At 34.3% G+C, this 21,541-nt stretch overlaps 1 protein-coding gene across 6 annotated transcripts in view; it reads right to left on the bottom strand.

Moving 5' to 3' along the window:
• The window catches only part of NUP155 (nucleoporin 155), a 66,999-nt gene that overhangs the window by 21,749 nt on the left and 23,709 nt on the right, over positions 1-21,541 (bottom strand). For all 6 annotated transcript variants that reach the window (XR_014261510.1, XM_082453690.1, XM_082453691.1 and 3 more), the window contains 14 exons: positions 19,417-19,522; positions 18,496-18,569; positions 18,082-18,173; positions 16,032-16,129; positions 15,387-15,539; positions 13,829-13,929; positions 11,312-11,482; positions 9,155-9,265; positions 8,115-8,209; positions 6,940-7,028; positions 6,404-6,466; positions 5,735-5,882; positions 4,560-4,626; positions 3,370-3,485 (listed from right to left, as the gene is read on the bottom strand). Coding sequence is in view for 5 of the 6 variants with exons in the window: in XM_082453690.1 (XP_082309816.1) it covers positions 3,370-3,485; positions 4,560-4,626; positions 5,735-5,882; positions 6,404-6,466; positions 6,940-7,028; positions 8,115-8,209; positions 9,155-9,265; positions 11,312-11,482; positions 13,829-13,929; positions 15,387-15,539; positions 16,032-16,129; positions 18,082-18,173; positions 18,496-18,569; positions 19,417-19,522 (1,484 nt within the window). In the remaining variant the exon portion in view is untranslated. The remainder of the gene's footprint in view (positions 1-3,369; positions 3,486-4,559; positions 4,627-5,734; positions 5,883-6,403; positions 6,467-6,939; positions 7,029-8,114; positions 8,210-9,154; positions 9,266-11,311; positions 11,483-13,828; positions 13,930-15,386; positions 15,540-16,031; positions 16,130-18,081; positions 18,174-18,495; positions 18,570-19,416; positions 19,523-21,541) is intronic.

Below are 21,541 nucleotides of genomic sequence, written 5' to 3'. Positions count from 1 at the left end.
CCTGTGGTCCAAAACGTTTGGAGGGAATCAGTTATTTCTCTTGATGCTTTGCCCCAAAGGCACCACCACTTCTGCAAAGCTGTATGACAAGACAGTGAACACTGGGAGAAAACACTGACTTTCTATCCAGAGGACCAGTAAAAGAGGCCTCTGGGAGCTAGGGAATATATGGGAAATCAGAGCAGGAAGAGGCCGGAGGAGGAGATCCCCTAATTCTGAGGAAGATGAACACAACTTCTGGGCTCACCTCCCAGGCTGTATGTGCATGGAACATACCTGAAGAAGCAAAGCAAAGATACTAAGACTCTGAAGACCACACACTGTATGATTCCATTTATATGAAATATCAAGAATATGTAAATCTACAGAGATAGAATACATTAGTAATTGTTTGGGGCTGAAGAGTAGAAATGGGGAGTGACTGCAAATGAGCAAGACGGATGTGGCCTAAAAATGGATTGTTGTCATGACTGAAGAAATTCTATATATTTACTAAATCACTGAACCTATTTAAAACAAGTGAATTTTATGGTATGTAAGCTTTATCTCAAAAAGCTATTTAAAAATTCCCATACTCAGTGAGACTAATGTTGTGAGGGTTGGCTGAAATTAGGAAATCTCTTAATAAAGGTAAGGAAAAAAATTATACCATCATCTCTATAAGATGTAGACAACACATTTGACATACTTCAATACTCACTTTATAAAAATACTCAATAAAATAGAAATGGATGGATATTTTCTTATCATGTTAAACTATATCTAGGCATCTTCTTTAGTGGGGAAACACTATACACTTCCCCATTAAAGTCAGGAATAAGAGCAGGATGTGCACCATTATCTCCACTCTTTAACACCATGTTGGAGATATTAGCCTATGCAGACAGGAGAAAGCAACTAGAGTTAGAAAGAAAATGGTAGAACTATCTCTATTTGCAGATGACAGGATGACATATTTGAAAAATCCAAAAAACTCAATGAAAAAAACTACTAAAACAGTAAAGAGAAATTAGCAAAGTAGTAGGTTACAAAATTGAAGGTTATAATTGAGGCTACAATTGTAAATTCAATAAATTGCTTAGAAGCTATTAACAGAAGAATATAATGGTGGAAAAGAAAAAGAAAAAAAACACCTTCCAACTAAAATTCCAGCTATGTAGGAAGAAGAACAGTGGTAGAGGGCAGGGGAAGGAGGTAAGATAACAGATTCTGTTCAATTATTAATGATGACTGAGATGTATATTTTTCAGAATATAAAACTATCAGAAGAAGAAAAGTCATATATAAAACTTTAAAATCAATCCAGTAAAACGGAAGGGGAGAAAAACAAACAAACAAACCCAAAACCACAACAAAGCCCACAAGTTCAGGATGGTGAGAAATATGTCAAACATTTAATTAACCCCAACAAAATGAGATGGGGTTAAAAAGACAAAGATTCTTAAACTGAATAAAAAAGTGACAGGGGCTAGAAATCAATATATACATGTTAAGATACACTTAAAAGAGTTCTGAAGGCTAAAAATAAAAATAATTGGTATAACCTTCACAGGGGACAACCAAATACTACATACCAACATTTTTGAAAGCTCTTGTACCCCAAATTTTACTTCTAAAGAAATTCATCTGAATATTACTGAACAAGCACACAAACATGTATAAAGAATACTCACTGAAACCTGTTTATACCATCAAGAAATAGAAACAAGCTAATTACGAATAGAGTTATACCACTAATTGCTTGAATATAATGGAATAACATGTAGCCAATACAAACAAAATTTATTCTATTGATTTGGAATGCTCTAAAGAATATACTGAATGTAAACAATGTTTCACAAAAAGTATGCCTACTTAGATCCTATTTTTACAGTGGACTACTACTCAGCCATAAAAAAGAACGAAATTTTGTCATCTGCAGCAACATGGATGGACTTGCAGAGCATTATGCTAAGTGAAATAAAACAAAGAAAGACAAATACTGTATGATATCACTTATATGTGGAATCTAAAAAATACACAAGCTGGTGGATATAACAAAAAAGAAGCAGACTCACAGATATAGAGAACAAACAAGTGGCCACCAGTGGGGAGGGGGTGGGGGGTGGGCAATATAAGGGTAGGGGAGTGAGAGGTATAAACTTCTGGGTATAAGACAGTCTATGAGGATGTATTGTAAAACACAAGGAATATAGCCAATTATTTTTTAATAACTGTAAATGGAGTATAAGCTTTAAAAATTGTATTAAAAAAGAAGTGCATATTCATATATGAATATACATTCATATACGTATGTGTATACTCATATATTCATGTATGTTCACATATGATTTGAAAGTTTATATTGTCATACTTCAAATTAATTCATCAGGGGAGTGATGTGAATTTTTTACAAGTCCATATTACTTTTATAACAACAGCAACAAAAATTGTTCATCCTAAACATGTGTCCACACAAAAACTTTTACAGGAATGTGCATATCAGCATTATTCATAATAGCCAAAAAGCTGAAACACAACATTGTGAATCAACTATACTTCAATAAAAAACAAAAAATCAATTAAAAAAAAGAAAAAGAAAAAAAGGTGAAACAAGCCAAATGTGCATCAAACGATGAACTGAAAAATGAAACCAAGTACTGATATACACTACAATATATGAACATGACAATATTATGCTAAGAGAAAAGCCAGAAACAAAAGGCCACATACTATATATCTGCATTTACATAAAAGATCCAAAATATGGCAGGTCCATAGAAACAGAGAGTGGATTAGTATTTGCCAGGGACTAGGGGAAAGACAACTTTGCAGTGTTACCAACTGAATGTTTGTGTCCCACCAAATTCATAGTAATCCCCAAAGCGATGGTATTTTTGGATGTACGGCCTTTGGGAGGTAATTAAGTTTAGGTGAGCTCATGAAGGTGGAGACCCATGATAAGATTACTACCCTTCTAAGAAGAAACAAGAGGACTTGCTGTCTGGTTTTCTCTCTGCCATGTAAGGACACAAAAAGAAAGCAGCTGTCTGCAAACCACGAAGAAGGTCCTCACCAAAACTTGACCATGCTGGCACCCTATCTCAGACTTCCAGCCTCCAGAACTATGAAAAATAAATGTTTGTTGTCTAAGCCAGTCAGTTTATAGTATCTTTGTTATTTCAGCTTGAATTAAGACACAGAGTGACTGCTAATGGGCATAGGGTTTCTTTTTGGTGTGATGCAAATGTTCTGGAACTAGATAGTGGTGATGATAGTTTAACCTTATGAATATACTAAAAACCATGAAACTTTTTAAAAGGATGAATTTTATAACATGTAAATTAAATCTCAGAGAAAAAAAGGGAAATAAATCTTATTTATTCCTACTTTGGATTTCCTAATGGTCCTCCTGTAAACTGGGAGTTTCTGTCTAGAAATTCTTGCAAACCTTTCAGTTCTTGTAGCACTGACTCCAGCAGCTGGGAGGGAACACTACTTTCAATCTGAAAGAAAGGATATATTTTCAAACATTTAAAAACAATGAAAAAAAAGTTTCTATAAAAAACACATATGCTGTATACCCATAATTGAACATGAAGTTTTAATTCTGAGGTACCCTATCTTCATAAACAGTAGTTATTTCTTTTATCAATTTATACTTGGTGACCAGAATAAAGGGCTAGACACCCACATCCCTCCCCGCCCTGCTGCTCTGGTTTTAATGAGGTATAATTTACAGACAGTAAAATACACAAATCTTAAGTGAATACCTTGATAACTTTTTACATCTTTATATAGTCACCACCCAGATCACAATATAGGGTATTTCCAACACCCAAAAAAGTTCCCTATTGCCCCTTTTCTAGTCATTAGTCATTCTACCTCCTAGGTAACCGACCACTTTTCTTACCTCTATCATAGAATATAGACTGGTTTTGCCTGTTCGAAATTCACACAAATGGAATCACATACTATGTTAAGTAAATACATTCTGATTCTGAGAAACTTTAAAACTTAGAACTTTAAAATAGAGTATCAGAGTTAAAAAGATATTTAGTATCTTTCCATTTTAAAAAGAAAAAAAGCTTAAAATAAATTGCATGCATACTTCACATTAAAAAAAACCCCTTAATACCTGAATTTATGATAGTACAAATTTCTGTTTCTTAAAGCACTCTGGAAAGTACGCCAATACATGGAAATTAGTGCTAGGTTCTTGGAGTTTGGGGGCATATAAGCAAAACATTAAATCGTAACTTTGAGCAATATTAAGTATTAGGACTGATTCTATTTAGCCCTCATAACAACGTTATGAGGGAGATACATTCTCATTTTACTGTGAGATATCAGGCTCTGAAATGTTAAGAAATTTACTCATCATTAGTGAGTGACAGAGCTGAGATATAACTCAGGGGGTGAACAGTTTACTGGACAAGTACACAAACATGTATATAAAGGAATAATCATTGCATGTTGTTTATAACATCAAGAAATATGAAACAATCTACTTCTCCGTTAATAACATAAACTGGCTCCACAGAGATAATGGAATACTTTTATTTATATAACACACTTACTGCAGTGATCTCTCTGTTGCCACTCTTGAATACTCTCTCCACAACTAAACTAGCATCCCAGATGTTTCTGGAATAAAAAATGTTTTAATGATTGTGCTGTAGATGAATAAAAACAATTACAATATGTAGTAAATTCCTTTGTATGTGTTTATTTAGTTTTTAAAGTGTAGCAATGACTTCGTTTAACATTTTACTAAGTTATCTGACAGAACAAAAAAAACAGGAAAATTTCCAAACCTGACAGATCTAAGTCATTTCACAAAATGAAATACTGTTGAAGAAAAATCAAAGACCCTGGGTAATAAATTGTAAACAAGGAAGCTTATAAAGTGAGTTCTGCACTGTTTCACATTTTTAAGCAAATGATTCATATGAAAGCATACATCACAAATCTAAGAAAAATACACACCAGACATGATAATTAAGTGGATCTGGTAGAATGATTGAAAAATGGCTGTAATTTTTTATCCCTCCCTACACCTATCCTCTTTACAATATGACTCTGATGCCTCCCTTATAACGAGGAGTCTATTTCCCACCTTTTGAATCTGGGCAGGCTTGGAGATGTCCCCCTGCCAAGTAAGTCAGGCAGAAGTGATAGTAGAGCAATTCTGAGCCTAGGCATCCTGAGGCTCTCCAAGTTTCTACTCTCTCTCCTGGAACCTTGCCACCACCAAGTCTATGATCCCTGACTAGCCTGCTAGAGGGTGACAGACCATGTGGAGAACAATCCAGCTGTCCCAGCTGAGGTCATTTCTAGACCAACACACAAACATAACCCTAAACATGTGAGAGTCCAGCCAAGAGTGACAGAACTCTCTTCAACCTCAATGCTGATTTCAAATGCATTGTGAGCCTAGCCAAGACCAGAACTGCCTAACTGACTTGCAGACACATGTCACTGAGTTACGGGGTGGTTTGTTACACTACATATTAGTATACGTAGATATATTTTGAAGATATATATACATATATAAAACACAGTAACAAATATAGATGGTTAGACAATAAAAAAGCTGAATGACAGAAAACAATCTTATTAATGGACAAGTGAGCTTAAACTATAAGTAAAATTTAGTAGGGACAAATGATGTCCCAAATTTAAAGTTAAAAATGTTCAGCTATACACAACAGAACAAGGTAAGCAATAGTTAATTATCCCATGAAAAACTTACCCCATGATTCGAGAAAAGTAAATGCAAATACCATTGTGTTTTCCAGAGTACACAATCTCTGGCCCAACCATACAACTCATACTTGTGGCCTGAGTTGCTGGATTTCCCACAGCACACACTGGAGTTGACATGGCAGGAGGATGAACACCTTGTACACATGTAAGAAAAACAAATCTTAAAATTTAACCTTAAATATTCAGAATTCTCAATAATCCAAGTCAGCTGTCCCTAGACCCATAGGTAAAAACAATTACAAAAATACTGAAATAAATAGTTATTTAATTTGGTTTTCCTTGATAAGAAGAGAGATTTAGACTTGGAGAGGAACTCCCAAGTTGGCTTTCAAGTGTGGGCAATGCAGGATGAAAAGGAAAGCAAGCTTGCAATCACTGCACCTTAATGCTAGGAGTAAAACAGGACTAATTATACAGTTCAGGGCTGGTAATTAAGTCCTGATACTCAAAAAGGGGGCTTTCCAGGTACACTAAGTAAAGGCATTCATGGCCAAATGCCAATACTTGCTTGGATGCCACTTCTATTAAACTACATTATTTTCAGGGGAATAGGACAAGTTAATCTTTCCCACTCTAAGCATTAAGAATAATAATTCACAATGTCAGCTCCTCAAAAAGTATAGTAGTAGCAACCTAAAACAAAGAAAAGAGGTACCTTGAGATGGTGTTCCCAAAAAGGATGGATTCAGGTATGTACTACCACTAGGAACAGGAGAACCTAAAAAGAAAGAAGAATATAAAGATTTATAAAATTATCTCCCAATTTTTTTTGTATCTGATCAAAATTAGACACAGAAGCTGTTTCTAAGCATAAGAGTGAGGAGTGGCACCACCCATAATATATTCAAGAATTAGGGACTCATTTCCCAGCAACTTTCTAACAATCCCCACTTTGGAAAACATTGAGGTGGGAGTTTGTTATTAAATCACTCAACTCTTTCCTTTTGAATAAATAACAAATAAGTTCTGTAAATACTACTGGTTATATCTTATTTTGTTTCCCAGTATACACTAAAGATTCAATATTAATATATCATAACACTAAGAGTCAGACATCTATAGAATTATTCCCTAATAATGCAGTAGCAGTAAAGAAAATACAATGAAATTTTTTATCCATTAAAATATGCTACAAAGCTTCTAAAATTCAACTCTATTAGAGACAGTTTCATTTCAATGTTTCATACTCACCAGAGTAGACAGGAGACCCCAGGATGGGACCAACATTACTCGGAGTGGGGAGAGTGGCTGGAAATCTCATCTGTGCTTCACCACCATACCTATTTTTATGACAACAAGGGCTGAGTTTATTCAGTGAAACTATACATCTTAAAAGCTAGAACTGTTTCAAGTCCTGCTTAGCTTCAAAATAAATGCTTTAAACACTAGAGACTTTCCTGGTGGCACAGTGGTTAAGAATCTGCCTGCCAATGCAGGGGACATGGGTTCAATCCCTGGTCCAGGAAGATCCCACACGTCGCAGAGCAACTAAGCCCGTGTGCCACAACTACTGAGCCTGTGCTCTAAAGCCCGCAAGCTACAACTACTGAGCCCAAGCGCCACAACTACTGAAGCCCACGCGCCTACAGCCCGTGCTCCGCAATAAGAATCCACTGCAATGAGAAGCCTGTGCACCTCAACGAAGAGTAGTCCCCTTTCGCCGCAACTAGAGAAAGCCCGCGTGCAGCAACAAAAACCCGACGCAGCCATAAATAAATAAATAAATAAATTTATATTTAAAAAAAACATTAGAGACTTTAAATGCATTGTGTTGACAGTGAAATATACACAGATACATAATAAAATACTTATTTAGTAAATGTTGACTTCAAATTGCTAACAAGAAGAATCATAAGGGACTCTGGCAATTTCTAAAAAAAGAGTCTGCAATGCATAGAATGTATTTAATATGTATATGGTACTGTAATTTTCATACTAGATTACGGTTAGACTACTCAAAAAATTCTTTTAAACAAAATTGCATTTTAAATTTATTCTTAGCTAAATATTTTCCAAATAATATCTCTTTGATACCACGTTTTCTTAAAGTGACTCAATCTCTCAATGCAAATGATACACATAAAGCAGAACTGGTAGTGTTTGAGGAAGTAGAAAAGATAGATGAGATAATAACTGAGGTAGAAGACTAGACAAAAGAAGTTGGAGAAGAGAATCCAGAGAAAGAGTAACAATGCGTAAATTATGCTAATCTAGTTGCTTCCAGTAGTATTATCACCTTTCCAATTTAAATTTTACTAACTTGCTTATATAGTTGCTCAACTGTTTTGCAAACCCTTAAACAACCACATTAGCCAATGCAACCATTAAAAAAAAGTGGCCAAGAACAAAAGAAAAGTGATATATACCTGAAGAAAGCCCGAGTGGCCCAAGCAGATACTTCTCTGTCACAGGCAGCAGTGGAACAAGCAAGAATAAGGCAAGTTGCACAGGCCTGGTCTTCCTGTAAAAAAAGAGTATCTTTCCTAATGTAAAACATAAACATTTCAAAAGAAGTTTTGTTTACTTCTGTATCCAGTGTTTCAACCGGTGCCTAGCACAGAGCAGGTACTTGATAAATATGTGCTGAATGAATGAAATAAGCTGGCATGAAAAAGGAGAAGTAAACACTATTGATTTTAAAGTTTATCATAGGCACTGTTATTAAAGGATGTTCTCTTTTTCTTTTTATCTAGATTCTACTTTAGTTTCTGGTTTAGTCTCCCCCCCACCCCCGGGTTTTTTTCTCATGGTGTTTTAACCTTTTAGAAAATAACAATAATAGCTAACATTTATTAAGTACTTGTCATGTGCCAGGCACTATTTTAGGAGGTTACAGCATATTAATCCTCACTCCACATATTATAATTTAATACACATTTTACACATGAGGAAATGGAAGCTCAGAGAATTCAAGTAATCTACTCTGATGGTGGAGCTGGTAGTTTGAATTCAGAGTGTGTATATTTAACTTTGATCTGATATTCCTGATTTTAAACTAAGCATTCCCAGTTTTACCTCATCATTTCTAGTTGTGGCTTTAAAATACTAAAGTCCCCATCATTACTGCCTCAAGTATTTTCCTCATGTCACTAAGCAAAAAAAAAAAAGTTTTTAATTAAAGAAGTTATTTATCTATAAATATCTTGTCCTTTTAATAAAAATACATTCATCATATAATTTGAACATCACACTCTTACTAGTACACTTTAATGATAAGAATTTATCAAAAACAGAACAAAAATCTGAGCATTTACCATAAACTCTTATAGCATATTAATACTGCTCCCAAGTACCAGTACACATACAGTGATTAAGGCAAAGAAAGGAAGACTGGTATTAATCACAGTATTTTGATCCTAACTTACATAATACCATCACAGTAAAAAAAAAAGGTACAAATAATTACCTGATGTAATTTAAAGAATCTTTCAATCTCTTCTCCATCTCCACCCACATTACTCACAAGTAGATGCCTCAGTTGATCTACAGGTCTAAGTTTATGAAACATAAGACTCCCCTAAGAAGTTAAAAAAGAAAGAGGACGAATAATAGATTTATCAAGCATGGCTAGTAGCAACTGACCTTGCTACCTTATTTAATAAAAGCAATGAAACAAAAAAATAACTTAAAGAATAAGAAGTAAACTGGTCAAAAAGATCATCTACATTTCAATTCCTAACCTATACTAGATCTATATACCCATGCAGAAAACTTAATAAGAGAACACTGCCCCTCCCCCTTAAAAAAGTAAAGCAAAAGGGTGCAGGCTCTGTCAGACACAAACATATTATAAACCTTTATCTTATGCATGGTATTAGCACATGAATAAAGAGTCAGATAAGTGGAACAAAATAGAAGGTTCTGATATAGGCTCAAGTAAACACTAGAATTTAATATATGATAAAAGCTGCCCCTCAAACTAAAAGATCAAAGTTAGATTATTCATTAATCATGTTGGCACAAGTATGTCCACTTTGGAAAAAAATGAAGCTAGATCCATACTCATACCTAAAACAGGATAAATTCCAAACAGACAGGACAAAATAAAACTGTAACAGTACTGGAAGAAACTCTGGGTGAATTATTTTATGAACTTCAGAGTGCGGACGGTTTTTTTTTTTTTTTTTAAACTTTAATAGAAATCCCCCCAAAAAACTGAATATTTCAACTACTTATAAACTTATCCACATGGAAAAAAAAAATCTCAATAAACAAAATAAGATGACAAACCAGGAAAAATGTTTGAGACTAAATCACAAAAAGTTAGTTTCCTTGACATATAAAGAGCCTCTATAAATAAAAAAGAAAAAGACAATTTAATAGAAAAGTGGATATACAATAGGAACAGATAATTCACAGAAAAATAAACACTAGAACAGACAGTCAATCTCACTCTTAATAAGACGACATATTGTACTCGCACAAGATGTAAGGAAACAAGCACTCAACATTCACTGATAGTGAATGTATGTATACAGAGAACCTGGCAACGTCTATCAAATTGATAAATACACATACTTTTTGATCCAGTAGATGTAATTCTACAGCTTTACTCACACACAGGCAAAACAATATATGCACAAGGTTGCAGCATTATTTTTAAAGGCAAAAGATGATCTATTAATAGGGGACTAGTTAAATATGGTACATCCGTATAAAGGAATGCCTTTCAAATATAAAATAGAATGAGAGAGTTCTTTATATATTAATATGGAAAGATATCTAAAATGTATCTTTGAAACATAAAAAGCAAAGTATAAAACAGTGCATACAATATGCTATTGTTTGTTTATAAATATACTTGCATTGTTTGTATATTGATATCATAACATATCTCTGGAAAGATACAGATTCTGATGACATGGGTGTCTGTAGGGAGGCGACCCAAACCAGAAGGGAGATTTTATTGTGTATACCCCTCTGCTACCAGTGGAATTTTGTCAATGCATTGCTACTCAAAAAATAAATATTAAAAAATTGTTTTTTTAACAAGTGAGGACTACATGATAAGAAATAAACATAGCTTGTTTTACTAATTTTATGCTGAATACTGTTGATAGAAATGCTACTTTAGAAAAAGTATAATATCAATACTTTATAAACAGCAAGTTTTTGGGACTTCCCTGGTGGCGCAGTGGTTAAGAATCCACCCGCCAATGCAGTGGACACAGGTTTGAGCCCTGGTCCAGGAAGATCCCACATGCCGCAGAGCAACTACTGAGCCTGCGCTCTAGAGCTCTAGAGCCCGCGAGTCACAACTACTGAGCCCGTGTGCCACACTACTGAAGCCTGTGCGCCTAGACTCCGTGCTCCACAACAAAGAGAGGCCACCGCAATGAGAAGCCTGTGCACTGCAACGAAGAGTAGCCCCCCCTTGCCACAACTAGAGAAGGTCCGCATTTTTGGTATTTATAAACTATTCCTTAAGAATATTTTAAGAATAAACATTCCTAAGTACTTAGGTAAACGACTCTATTAAGCAACTACTGCAGAATACTTTGACCAAAATGTTAAATATGGCTTCTCTTCTTTTTCTCTCCACCTTAACAGATGATGTACATACCTGTGCTGAGAGGAGAACAAACTTCTTTGGAGGCAACATGTGCTGCTGTACAACAACTGGTGAGTCAGTTATGGGAATATGATCCTTATTTAAGGGTGTGATTATCTTGTCTACTTTGAACTCATCTATTGCAGAAAGAGCCCAGGAATGACCATCAACACGAGTAGTCATCTATGTAGAAGAAATAAACGTTTTATACGTATTATTAAAGTTACATGAGGCAAAACCTTCTAAAAAGAAAAAAAATACAATCTTTAAATAATGTAGGGTTTAACAGATTAATAATAATACATTAGCACGAATATTCTCAAAAGTCTGTATTTAATTTTCTAATGTCTATTCTTTTAATCAGGCATCTTCTATGATAGTAAATCTTTTCATACCAGAAGACAAAGGCAAAATTTTCTCAGGATGAACTATAAATAGTATTTACTAAAATTACAATTTTTTCAATAACTGAAGACTATACTTTCTACCCTCTTTCCAGGGTAAATTGATCTACACTGGTAGGTTCAGTGCTTAAATCTGCTGACATACAGTTTTTGTTTTCTTCTGAAGTTATATCTGCTTTCTAAACTAAGATACTCTCTAAAAAAAGTGTCTAGTCTTCTAAAATACTTTATTATAAAAAATTTTAAGCATTAATAAAATGTTGAAAGTACAATAAATGTCCATATGCCTGATACCTAGATTCAACAATTGATAGCATTTTGTCCTATTTGCTTTCTTCTTTCTATATTTTTTCATTTATTGAACCATTTGAAAGTTATGAATATCATGTCACCACTAAATACTTTTGCATGCACCTCTTAAAAATAAGGATGTTTTCTAACATAACCACTATACTATCCTAACATGTAAGAATATTAACATTTCTGTAATACAATCTAATGCCCAGTCAATACAGAATTTTTCCATTGACCTAATGTCTTTTATAGCTGTTTTTGGGAGACCAGAATTTGATTAAAGTTCATGAGCTATATTTATATATATATATATATATATATATATATATATATATATATATATATATATTTAAAGTCCACATTTGTTTGAGAACTCAAGTATTATAGAGATGAAGTGATACGATGTATAGTATCTACTTTAAAAATAAAAACGATAGCTAACGTTTATCAAGTGCCTCCTGTGTGCCAGGTAGTGTTCTGAGCAGCTTACACACATGAACTCATTTAATCCCACAACCACCCCACAGAGGTAGGTCCTATTAAAACTGCTATAGATTAGGAAATTGAGGACCAGAGACATGTTAGTCCTTTGAGTCACTGCTTTGAGGAAATAGAGCCAGATTTCAAACCTGCACCCCCTAACACTGTGCTCCCATCAAGACAGGGTTTATATCTTCCTGAGTTCTGAATCCTTACAGTCTGTCGCATAATGAGGCACACAGTATGTGCTCAGTAAAATTCAAAGGATAAAGAAAAGAATTTGAGAAAGGTGCTCCTTGCCTCCATACCTGCCTCCTGACTCTACCTCAGCTGCTTAGGCCATGTCAGAAACTTGGAAGAGCCCATTCAAACCATGCCCCCATTCCCAGGAATTGGTTCTTCCTCCTCCCATCTACACACACCTTTTCCCACTCCCCCTAACCAGAAGGGTTCACGTTTGAAAATAAGCAGCTAGTGACACTAGAACCAAAATGCCTTTAAAGAGATGGCTCCAAAGAGAGTCTCAGACATTCACACCCTAGTGGGGGTTGGTCTATCTCGTTTGACCAGCAGCCTCTGGGGGCAGGTAACATGAGCTATGCTAGGGCATCTAGGAGGACAGATGGGAGTGGAGTAGGGGACAGCAAGGGGAGTGAGTAGAGATGGCCTCCTCTCAGCATCTCCTGGGCTGGGGGCTGGGGTGGGTGGCCTAGGTGTGGGATTGGGCCAGGATAGGCTGGGGCCGCACCTCTCACCCAGGACCTCTCTGCTGACTTCGTGGTATATGTGATATTTACTTTTAAAACACAATCATGTGTTTGTGTGTATACATTTATATATGTGGGGAAGAGATCTGAAACAAGATGGAGAAATGGGTAATTTCTTAATGTGGGATTCAGTTTACCATTCTATTTTTTGCATATGTTTGAAATTTTCTATAATTAAAAGAAAAAATGTTAAATATTTAGGCGGAACTACAAATTAAAGAGATCATAAGGATAAAATTCTAAGTCATAACTATAATGGATGGCCTCAAAATAACTAAAAATATATTTAAGTGGGACAAAGATCATTTCAGAAAAGATATAGGCATTTTCAGGTACATTATGAAGAACATTCTAAAAGGGTTCCAATGTTTTTGTTAAAGGTTTTTTTAACGAGTACCATAATGACTTCTAATCTCACAGAGGAAAAACAAAAAATTAACAGTATATACTTTTCAGTATGACTGCTAATCATATAAAATTATTAGAAGCAAACAGGAATAAATCAGAAGATAAAGTTTCTCATAATTTTATTCTTCACTTAAAATTATATAAAAAATTCTTTATAATCTCTCAGGATAACTTACCTGGGTTTCCATCATTGGCTTTTGGAAAGGAAATGTATCATGGTTGACACACCACAAAATGTCATTATCTTCATTTTCTGAGGCTGCCATCAGTAGAATACCTAAAAGGTTAATATGTAAAATCTTATATGATGTCAAATAATATATATCCTCAATAATCATAATTATTATGATTATTAGTGACATTAATACAGATACATAAATATACAGCATTAATCTTTATAAACAACTCGCAAAATAAACAAAAATAAATCCCCTAAAAGGATATATAATTAGTGCCAGGGTAGCATTATTAAGTGTTCTAGACCTTATACTGCACTTCTTTCAGGTAAACACAACTTTTTTTTTTCACATTTTAACATTTCTAAAGTTACTATATGATCCAGCATTCCATTCTTAGGTATATAGCCAAAAGAAATGAAAACGTGTCCACTCAAAAACTTGTACGTAAATGTTTATAACAACATCATTCATAATAGCCAGAAAATAGAAACAACCCAAATGCCCACCAAATTATAATGTGGTACACTCACACAATGAAATATTATTATTCAGCAAAAAAAAAAAAAAAAAAAAGAACCTGCTACAATAGATAAACCTTGAAAGCATTATGCTAAGTGAAAGAAGCCAGTCCTGTATTTTCCAACTCCATTTAAATGAAATGTCCAAAAGAGGCAAATCCATAGAAACAGGAAGTAGACTAGTGATTTCCCAGGGCTGGGAGAAGGGGGAAATAGGGAGTGACAGCTAATGGGTACAGGGTTTCCTTCTGCAGTGATGAAAATGTTCCGAAATTAGATAGTAGTGATGGTTGTACAACTCCGTGAATAAACTAAACACTAATAGATTGTACATTTTAAAAGGTATGTAAATTATATCTCAATTAAAGCTGTTATTAAAAATGTTATGAAGGTACATGATACAATGTACTTGAAAAAATTCTATTTGTAAAGGAAAGTTTAATTTGGGTGTTGAAAAATAAAATATTAGAAGACACAGTAGAATAAGCAGAGAAAAGGCTTTAAAATGATTAGAAAATAAAAACAAATTGTTTTACAAATGCTTTCTCATATTGGGGAAAACCACATACAGATTTTTCAAGTTTTGATGTTTAACTAGAATCTCATTTTTTAAACTTAATTATGAATCCAAAAGAGTTTGTTATTAAAATTTCATATTTTGACAGGCAAAACTCTCCATATCCATAAAGACACTGACAAAGCAGGCGTGCTATCAAGAAAGTCATTTTAAGTTTGTAACAGTTTATAACTGTTTATAACAGTTTATAACACTGATTTTGACCAGTGAGTTCATGTACAAGGCTAATAAAACAATTTTAAAAGTACTTAGATATTTTAAAAAACTATATTTTTAATATATATGCCAATGAAAAATGTGATATATAAGCTAATATAAAAAAAGAGTTCCTGGATTAAAAAACCCAAAACATCCTGAACTTCATTGGAAATCTCTGTTATTTTCAAATGCCTCAAAATGCATTCTAATTTTAATAATTTTAAGAATCTAATATTAAATCTGATAGTATTTCAGAATTTACCTTTACTATAAAGAGCTTTATGTACTTTTGAAGGCTTTTCCACCGTTGAAGATGCTGAGAATCCAGGAGGTAAGCGGATGTGGACCAGTGTCAATGTATTAGGGCGTGCCCATGGCTGTCTGAACGGACAAGTGCTGAAATATAGTCTTACACCTGATGATGGGGTAAAATTATCCATCATTAACAGGAAATAAAAGACATGAGGTACATGTGTTGTTGAAACAATTCCACAGAAAAACACAGAACTCTGTTAAAGCCATATACCACTTTCCTGACTGATCTTAAATCACCATGCGTACTACCAGCTGAAGTGGTTTCTAAGACATCACTTGGAATTGAGAGGTAAATCAACACATTTCAGTAGAAAGAACCTACAAGTATAAGACAAGGGAGTCTGCGTTCCAGTTCAGGCTCTGTCACTAAATGTTAGCCACTTTACCTTTCAGGCCTGGTTTTACATCTATAAAATGAGGAGACAGAGTGAGTGGAATCTTCTGATTTTTCAAAAGCCTTAATTTTATGAATTATTAATATGGCTTATAATTGATACAGAAGTAAAAACATATTTTCAGTCATAAATTTCCAAACCTGAAGATTATAAAAAGTTATCACAGTAATAGCACACAAATAAATAAAACAACATACCTGCATGTGTGACAGCCAATAACTGACAGTCCAGTGATTCGGAGTTTTCAATCACTGCTATTTGAACAATTGGTTTAAAAACAGAACGATCTATGGTCCTAGAAGAAAGAAAAACTAAAGTTTATTTTTAAAATATATCTACTCATTTACAAGGAATATATTCCACCAGGATTTTTACATGTTTAAATATGCTAAAATAGTTTAAGGCTACTTTTTAGGAAAGTAGTGCAAAAGCAGCAAGAACTGGCAAAAACCCTTGAATGTGTGTTCTTTACATTAATATTGTTAAGAGTAATCTTTTTTCAAAGACCATAAAAGAAAGCTAAATCCATTGGGTAAATGGTTAATGGAGAATAAGCTGTTCTTAGAGCATCAAAATATCATTGAAAAGATTACCACTAATGAAAAAGGGGGAAAAATGAACCTTCATAATGGTGAGATCTGGTGAATACCACCTTAACCAAGTGTTCATAATAGAAAAACTGGTACTATGGGCCTCTTAATGTAATACTGTAAGAAGTTCGCATCATGTATGTGATATTGGCTAAAAACAATATTATCCTGGGACTTCCCTGGTGGTGCAGTGGATAAGACTCTGTGCCCCCAAAGCTGGGGGCCTGGATTTGATCCCTGGTCAGGGAACTAGATCCCACACACATGCTGCAACTATGAGTTCTCATGCCACAACTAAGGAGGCCTCGTGCCACAACTAAGGAGCCCTGGAGCCGCAACTAAGACCTGGCAAAACCAAATAAATAAATAAATAAGTAAATAAATAAACAAAGAACAATATTACCCTGAATCTATAGATAAGGAAAAAAAAATTCAGAAAATGGGATATTCTACAAATAACTCTCTTGCCCCTCCCCACTAAATGTCAACATTTGAAAAAGGCAGTAAGAGGTCTGTTTTATATTAAAGAGACTAATGACCAACGCAGCTCATGTGCTCTGGCTGAATGTGGAGAAAAATGTAAAGAAAAACAGCTATGAAAGATTTGGGGGACTACTGAGTAATTTTAATATGGACTATATAATTAGGATAACATTACAAAATTATTAATTTTTTAGGTGTGGTAATGATAATGTAGTATATGAGAGCTTAGGAGATAGAAGCTGAAGGGTTTAAGGGTGAAAGTCATGTCTGCAACTTACTTTCAAATAAGTCTTAAGAGTGAGCAAATAAGGCAAAATGTTAACAACTAGTGAATTTAGATAAAGGGTATATCAGATTTTATCATGCTATTCTTTTCATTTTTCTGCGGATTTGAAAAAATCTTTCCCAAAAAAATTAGGAGAAGAAAAAGGAAACTTTGTTTCAAATTGCCTGCCTTGAGAATTTTTTGGTCATTGAAGACCAAGGGAAACATGCTATCACTAGGATAGCTGATTGTAGCAGTGACCCAGGCACACAGAAAACAGAAACTGAAAATCTGAGGTCTTTGTTAGGTGAAGAGAATTTCTGCAGCTAAGTCACTTGTGACATATGCAAATAGCAGTGTATAGTGTCTGAAAACTTGGCTTTTAGGTTGGATATCAGCACTTACTTAGGAGTTAGACCTCAGGCAAATCATAACATCCCTTAGTTTTAGTTTCCTCAAGAACACAGTGAGGCTAATACAACTGTGAAATCCTGTATTTCCCGAAACGTACTCGTGTCCGTTATCAGACCAATGAAACTACCATGTAGACCTGTTAAAAGGGTGGAGTAGTTACAAAAGGGGAAACTTTGAGACTTGCAGTTTCCTAGTCATAATACCTATACTGCCTGCATAGACCACTTAGAGAATAATTTCAAACTCCAAGGAAAATCACAGGTCAAGCTGTCCTTTACACTGTAAAACCAATCTGCCTTATGTTTCAAACCATCCAACATGAGAATAAAAGGAAGCATTGCTAGCAACTGTTTCAAACATAACCTACGATGTCACCTCCTTCAACGTTTCTTATTTTCTGGAGATATTTCAAGGAGGAAATAACTTTAGTATACTGCATATAAATAATATAATTATGCCTGCAAATGAAATGCCTGAGAATAAATTACATATTACCTAGCAATGTTTCCAGCAGCAGAAACAATAGAATTCTGTGACACTGAGGCAACTCTGTTCATTCCTTGTCCATCATGGCCCAAATCATACACCTGTGAATAAAAAATCATACCCACTTAAACATGATTATAAACTGTATATACTTTACAAAATAACCTTTTACATAAACTTTTATTAAATAAACTTTTCCTTTTTAGGGATCCTTTAATTTTGGTACTTCATATAGGTATGAAAACATTCAGAGATTAACAATTTCATAAAAAGGGGGCCTTAAGAAGCGGTTTGGGTTTTTTTTGTTTTTTTTGTTTTTAAAGCACACACTTCATAGGAAAAGCCCAAGAGTGACTAAATCTTGTTCCTTAAAAACAGGGATGTTCTTCCCCTCTTATACGGTGGTATAATATTAATACTTACTTGTATTACTCCTTTCTCCGATCGTGTATATAAAATATTTCTTGAATTATCAATTGCAATTTGAACAATAGGATCTAAGAATAAGACAGAAGAAGAAAAAAAAAAAACAGAGGTTAACAAATCAAACACAGTAGCCACTTACAACACATTAAAATTGCTGATTTACATTCAGGGCTTTTCTTTTGTTTTATAGGTAAGTCTTAGGGTAGTTGCACAAGGACAAAGCCAAGAAGCATTCAGGTCAGACAACACGCGAAAAAAAGCAAACATCATATACTGTGACTGGGTTAAGAGCATCACGAATAAGTTATTCTGTCCTTTAAATTAATCTTAAGCCAAACCAAAAACAAGTTCCAAATTATTCCTTCATTCAACATTTAATGAATGTTTACTATATGCTAGAAACACATAAAATAATTATACCTGGTCCATTCCTTCAAGAAACTTCCAGCTTAGTTTAATAATTCATTGTGTAAAAGAAAATAATTAAAAAATTCAGTCATATTAACATTTTTAGATATATTTATCTTACTTTACTGAAGCATTTTAAAATTACTTCACCTGCCTAAATCTCTCAATTAAAAACTCAGATATATTCATTTTATGCTGGGAATTTCTTTCAGACCAGGCAAAACATGTATTAAATGTCTGAATGTCTAACTCTCTCACAAACACAGACACGGGTGGTTTAAGTATATATAGCTGTTGTAGACACATGTTCTATGGTGCTACATTTATAGGAACTTGGGAATAAAACTCATGCTGTTTTATCATCTCTTCTCCCTTTAAAAGACGATATGAATATATAACAAATACTGTTTAGTAAGAAACTGTTTCAATTAAGAATGAGAATTTCTGAAGAAAATGTTAGGTCAGTGATTTGTTAAAATTTTTTGTTTGCCAAATTTGTTTTCTACTCACCATCTTCTGAGAATGTGAACTGTAGTAACGAAGGAACAAGGAAAGAAAGTGCACTCTTTGAGTGGTTTATTTTCCTACACCTCTGGCTAAACCAGCCTGCTTCTGCCTTAAAAGCAAAAATTGAAAGACATAAGACTTGTAAATGTAGGTACCTCCATCATAGCAACTATTATATACTCATGTTTATAAAGATTCTCAAATCTTAGTAAAATACCAATAATTGTAAACTAAGACATACTACTCAAAAATAAGTACTGAGAAGTACTAAGTTTAGTCCTGTAATTAAAAATAGAAAATGTATTTAATGAAAATCAAATCACTGCTCTCAATGAAATCGGCTATGTCTATTGCAGCAACCTCAGTAATGCTATGTTAGTGAACTCATTTTAATTATCTTAAAAACTCCTATTTGAAAGCAGTAAGGGAAATAATAAGCGTAGTTTATAAGTGTCAAAAGTACATACGATAGAGGTATTTTTATCTCTTCCCACTACTGCTAAAAGGCAATTTAAAAAATAGTAGCCACCACCATCATAATCTACAGTCTGCCCCTCAATGATCGAGTTTTGCCATACTTAAATCTACAACAAAATCTTTTTTTTGTAGTTAACAAAACCAAGAGAAATTGGGTAAGTAAGAGATACAATATCATAAAAAAGCTAACCTCAGTTCTAATCCTATCTCTGCCACTAATTAGCTGTGTGCCTATGAGAATACTTGTCTTATCAGTTTCCTACTGCTTACCTTATGATAAAGGCAACAATACAGTAAAGGGGAAAAATAATGGAGCAAAGGATACAAAGACATTTCAGAGTAAACACAAATGACCAGTAAATACATGAAAAGATGCGCAACCCAACTAGTAATAAAAAACAACTGTCTTCTGTCTGACTGGTCAAAATTAATAAGTTATAAAATACCAGGGTTAGTGAGAGTGAGGAGGGAGAGGAAATGGATACAATCACAGATGCCTGCTAAGAGTCCAAAACTCTTAAGAGGGCAACATGAAAATAGAAAATTCAGTTTTAAATACACATGTACTATAATATAACTATTAGAATTCTAAGTCTCCACACTAGAAAACCTCTACAAGTGTGCACAAGGAGGCTTGCAAAAGAACACTTATCACGCCACCATTTCTGAAAGGTATAATAAAAACCTAGAAGTCTATCAAGAAAGGAATTGTTCAATCATGTATCAATACATCCATTTTATGGACAATCATGCAGCAATCACAAAACATAACACATAGTCTATCTATCAGATACTGACAAGGAAAGACTTTCAAGGCATGGCTAAATGAAAAAAAGCCAATTATGGGAATTCCCTGGTGGTCCATTGGTTAGGGCTCACCACTTTCACTGCCTTGGCCCAGTTTCAATCCCTGGTCGGGGAACTAAGATCCCGAAAGCCACACGGCGTGGGGGAAAAAAAAAAAAAGGCAGACAAAGGAAAAAAAAGCCAATATGAAACAAAACTCAAGTAATAATACAAGTAAAAAAATACATACACATAAGTATACTATGTATTTGTATACATGTATACACACAAATAAATACATATGTATTATCTATAGATATTTAAAGACATTTATAGGTATTTAGAAATGTATGCATCATGTTCTACAAGGACATACACAGAAATGACAATGGCTGTTACCTTTGGGGGAAGGACTGGGTTTTACACGTATGGTGTAGTCAGGAAGGACTACAACTTTAACTGCATGTTTGACTACTTTCCAAAAGAATATATTAACGTGCTATATAATTAGAAGATAAAGACTAAAGCTTATCAGAAACTAACACAACACTGTAAATCAACTATACTCCAATAAAAAAATTAATTAAAAAAAAAAGACAAAAGCTTATCTATTCTTACTACATTAAGAGGGAGAGGGAGAGAGGAGAAGATGACAGAAGAGTAAGACGTGGAGATCACCTTTCTCCCCACAGATACATCAGAAATACATCTACACGTGGAACTGCTCCTATAGAACACCCACTGAACGCTGGCAGAAGACCTCAGACCTCCCAAAAGGCAAGAAACTCCCCATGTATCTGGGCAGGGCAAAAGAAAAAAGAAAAAACAGAGACAAAAGAATAGGGACGGGACCTGCACCAGTGGG

This window comes from Balaenoptera physalus, assembly GCF_965194825.1.
Source record: "Balaenoptera physalus genome assembly, chromosome: 3".
Taxonomy (NCBI): domain Eukaryota; kingdom Metazoa; phylum Chordata; class Mammalia; order Artiodactyla; family Balaenopteridae; genus Balaenoptera; species Balaenoptera physalus.
This window is presented reverse-complemented; position numbering and strand designations above follow the sequence as displayed.